Source organism: Berghia stephanieae, chromosome 11, assembly GCF_034508935.2.
Source record: "Berghia stephanieae isolate SIO BIC M18660-M18661 chromosome 11, UCSD_Bste_1.3, whole genome shotgun sequence".
Taxonomy (NCBI): Eukaryota; Metazoa; Mollusca; class Gastropoda; order Nudibranchia; family Aeolidiidae; genus Berghia; species Berghia stephanieae.
In genome coordinates this window covers 37,410,740-37,414,894 of record NC_088370.1, presented here as the reverse complement: position 1 = coordinate 37,414,894, position 4,155 = coordinate 37,410,740, and the positions used below count along the sequence as shown (strand labels likewise).

Sequence of the window (4,155 nt, the reverse complement as noted above, 5' to 3'; positions counted from 1 at the left end):
CCTGTACTCGGCCGTCATCGTGGTGTTCACCATCATCATGATTCTCGTAGACATCATGGGCATGATGTACATGTGGGACATCAACCTCAACGCCATCTCTCTAGTCAATCTCATAATGGCCATCGGAATCTCCGTCGAGTTCTGCTCTCACATCATCAGGGCCTTTGCCATCAGCATTTTGCCCACCAGGAAAGAGAGGGCTAAGGATGCTCTAGCCCACATGGGAAGTTCGGTAAGCTGAATTGTTGTGTGCAAAAACATTTAAAAGACTTCAGGAGAAAAGTCATATTTTGTTTTGTGTTTTTTTATTTATTTATTTTTTTTTTTTTTTAAGCGCTTTGAGGTTTCGACGAAAGGCGCTATATAAATATGCTTATTATTATTATTATTATTATTATTATTATTATTATTATTATTATTAAGTCTTAATTTATATTTTTTTTAGCTTTCAATGTTAGAAAATTGTATTTTCCTTCTGTTTACCATCCTTTTTTAAGTTGGTTGTTGTTGAATAGAGTATTAGTAGCGGCTATGTGGTCTAGTGGTATGACACTCGCTTTTGGATTGGAAGGTCCTGGGCTCGAGACTCGCTCGGCGCATAGTTGAGTCCTTGGAAAAGGCTCTTTACTTACATTCTCTCGCCTTACTCAGGTTTAAAATGAGTACCTGGCCATTAACAGCTGACATGGCATCATAGAGACAGGATTGGAGATTCCTCTATGAGTCTGTAAACTCAGTCGACTATGCCAGCAAACAGCTTTTACTCACTCAACCCTAACACCGATTATATCCGTAGTTTTACCCGTGGTTACTTTTACCCCACGCCTATTTATTACATTTTTCTGAGACAAATTATAGGCGTAGAATCAAAGCTAATGTTTTTAGTTTTTGCACGTTAATGGTAGTTGGATAACACTTTATATGTACATGCTCATTTTTTAATACATTTTTTCCAATTTCGAAAAGTAGCAAAGATCTCTGGGATTGAGTGAGTTAAGCCAAGTAAGTCAAACAGACTGGATCATGAAGGATGTCAATATCCTGTGATTTCCAAAATCTCCAATGGTTTTAGCGAATTTTTTTTTGTGTGTGTATATATATATACACACACACATACATAGAATGTGTTTATTTTACTAGGGCAATATACGGAAGTGTATACATTATTGTTGTTTTTGTTCCAGGTTAAGGCATTGCACTGTGACCCGGAAGGTCCCGGGTTCGAGCCCCACTTCAGGCACTTTCATTTTTTCCTTGAGCAAGATTATTAACCCCCAATTTGCTCACATGGACAACATGGGTGATTCCTGTTGACATCAGACATCTTGTTTAATGAATTATCTATATATTCCTTTGTGGAATGCCTAGGCGACGATATCTTATGAATTCGTGGCGGAAGACATAATTTGAATTTGAAAATATATATATATATATATGTTTTGTTGATTAAGAATTATTTTAAAATAATGTTCCACCTCCTCTTTCCAGGTTTTGAGTGGTATCACCCTCACCAAGCTGGGTGGGATCATCGTACTGGCTTTCTCCAAATCTCAGCTGTTCCAAGTCTTCTACTTTAGAATGTACTTGGGTATCGTCGTCTTTGGGGCCACTCACGGCCTCATCTTTTTACCCGTCATGCTCTCTTACTTTGGTGAGTGAGTCCTTGTAGTTTACTGTAGGATGGAGCCTGGGTTGAGTTTGTAATGATAATAATGACGATGATGATGATGATGATGATAGTAATAATGATGATATTAATGATATTAATAATTATAATAATAATTTTGATAATAATAATAATAATAATAATAATAATAATAATAATAATAATAATAATAATAATAATAATAATAATAATATTGATAATAATAATAATAATGATGATGATGATGATGATGATGATGATGATGATAATTTGGCAAATTTCTATTTATTTAGCAATGATGATACCTTTCAAACCACAATTAATTGACTCACTATCAGAAAATGCCTATGCATTTTATATTAATTTTTCTATCTACCAATGCGTCTATTTCTCCATCCATCCATCCATCTAAACACCCACCCTACTTTCTATTCAACTATCTATCTATCTATCTATCCATTATGGCAAATCCGAAGGCCAAAGGTCAAATTAAGGACTCCTGATTATGCCCCGTCAAGTATTCTAAATAACCATGTGAATCAACAGGCAATGGGGTTATCCTGCATTTAAGAAAGGTTTGCTTGTTTCTTGTATATCAAGCTGTGAAAAATAGTTTTATAATTTTTAGATTTGCCAGTTATTCTGTGCTCGACGATAAAAATTTGACATTTGCTATACAGAACAAGGTACAACCCTGTTTCGTTAAAGAATAGATACTGCGATTTTTTTCATATTGATCAGTGGTGAATACTGACTACTTTGCTCCATTGGTGTCAACACGTTAAGTTCTCTTCATATCAAAATTGTACAGTGATACGATTAAATATCTATCTATTTTGCTTTCTATAAAATATTTCAAGCATATTTAGGATCAACTTCGGTCACTTTGATCATGATTATACTGAAAATATTTTATAAATAGCTATTTTTAAAAAAAAGTTGAGCACTTTTATTTCATATTTTCGTTTTTATAATTTATTTTACTTTCTACATATCTAGATATTTTTTTTTTATCCGTCTGTCTGTCTGTCTGTCTGTCTGTCTTGACTTTCTGTCAGTCGATTCGATTCATTCATTTGTTTATTTGTTGTATTTACTTTTTAAGTGGGCATCAACACTTGTTCTCAATGCCTGGGTGGGGTCCCTGACCTCCCATGGTGGGCAGGGAGGTACTTACTGTGTCTTCTACCCCCCCTTTATCTGTTTTCCAACATGCTTTCTTTCTTTGTCTTACTGGGTGGGGGTCCTGACCTCCCATGGTGGGCAGGGAGGCACTTTCTGTGTCTTCTATCTCCCTTTATCTGTTTTCCAACATGCTTTCTGTCTTTGTCTTGGAATGAGATTACTTGGTTTTGTTCTTACCCTGGCCGGATACCATTGCTGAGAGGGAAACAGTCAAATGTATAGTTAGTTTTGGGAGATGATATTATTTTCCTTGTAAATCATCTCTCTTTTATGCATTGTATTGTGTTTTATTTACATATTATATATGGTTGGTAAACATTTGAGTGTATCCCTCTTAGTAGGGACCTGTGCTTGTGTCTGGATGAGACCTTCAGGTGATCTCAAACTATACTTCGATAGTGTGCTCTTGGAATCAACATCTGTTCCTATTTGAACCAATTCCCCTTTGTCTTACCTTTTCTTGGGTGCTTTAATTGTAATTCTAGAACTTTTAACTTTCCCATTTCTTCCTTTTTACTGGCGCTGATATGACCTTAATGTGTTGCAAGCGCCATGAAACCCTTAAAAACAAAAACAAACAATTGTAATTCTAGAACTTTTTACTTTCCCATTTCTTCCTTTTTTACTGGCGCTGATATTACCTAAATGTGTGGCAAGCACTGTAAAACCCTTTAAAAAACAAAAAAAAAAAAACAATAAAAATTCTCAATGTTGTCTCCTATTGTTCATCATCCCCCAGGCCCACCAGTGAACAAAGCCAAGTACTACAGCCAGAGTCAAAAAGATTTGCTGGCCTCATCAGACAGCAACGCATTCCCACAGTCGGCCAATCGAGACAGCATATCAACCTCCGGAGCCACCAATGGAATCTATACACCTTCAACAGTCCTTGACTAACAAAACAAACAAAAAAAACCCAAAAACCAAAAGAAAAATAACTTATTTGTTACTGTATGCTTTCATGTATGTCATTGTTACTATTCCACTTATGAATTTTCCCCATTTTCAATTTATGACAACTGAAACAACCCCCCCCCCCCCCCCCCCCCCCCCCCCCCCCCCCCTGATAAATTTGCTTTTTGATTTGTCAATCCGGGGGGAAAATAACTTTGTGCATGAATATGCAAGTGTTTCAGTGCGCCTGTATGTGTGTGTGTGTGTGTGTGTGTGTGTGTAAATATGCGATTGTGTATTCAAATATGTGAGTGTCTGTGCGTAAATGTGTATGTGTTTATCTGTGTAAAAATTCATTTAAAAAAAATAATTTTCTATTTCGTAAAAACAGTTTTCGTGTCTCGGAAGTTGCGTGTTCTATATAATTTTTT

The 4,155-nt window shown here is 35.9% G+C and overlaps 1 protein-coding gene across 1 annotated transcript in view; it reads left to right on the top strand.

Annotated features, from left to right (window-relative positions):
• LOC144956842 (NPC intracellular cholesterol transporter 1-like) overlaps nt 1-3,765 on the top strand; it is a 53,973-nt gene extending 50,208 nt beyond the window's left edge. The window contains exons 24-26 of the mRNA XM_078887604.1: nt 1-232; nt 1,489-1,651; nt 3,570-3,765. The exon at nt 1-232 is cut by the window's left edge and continues 114 nt beyond it. Of these exons, the coding sequence (XP_078743730.1) occupies nt 1-232; nt 1,489-1,651; nt 3,570-3,727 (553 nt within the window). The 3' untranslated portion in view covers nt 3,728-3,765. The remainder of the gene's footprint in view (nt 233-1,488; nt 1,652-3,569) is intronic.
• Nucleotides 3,766-4,155: the final 390 nt, after the last annotated feature.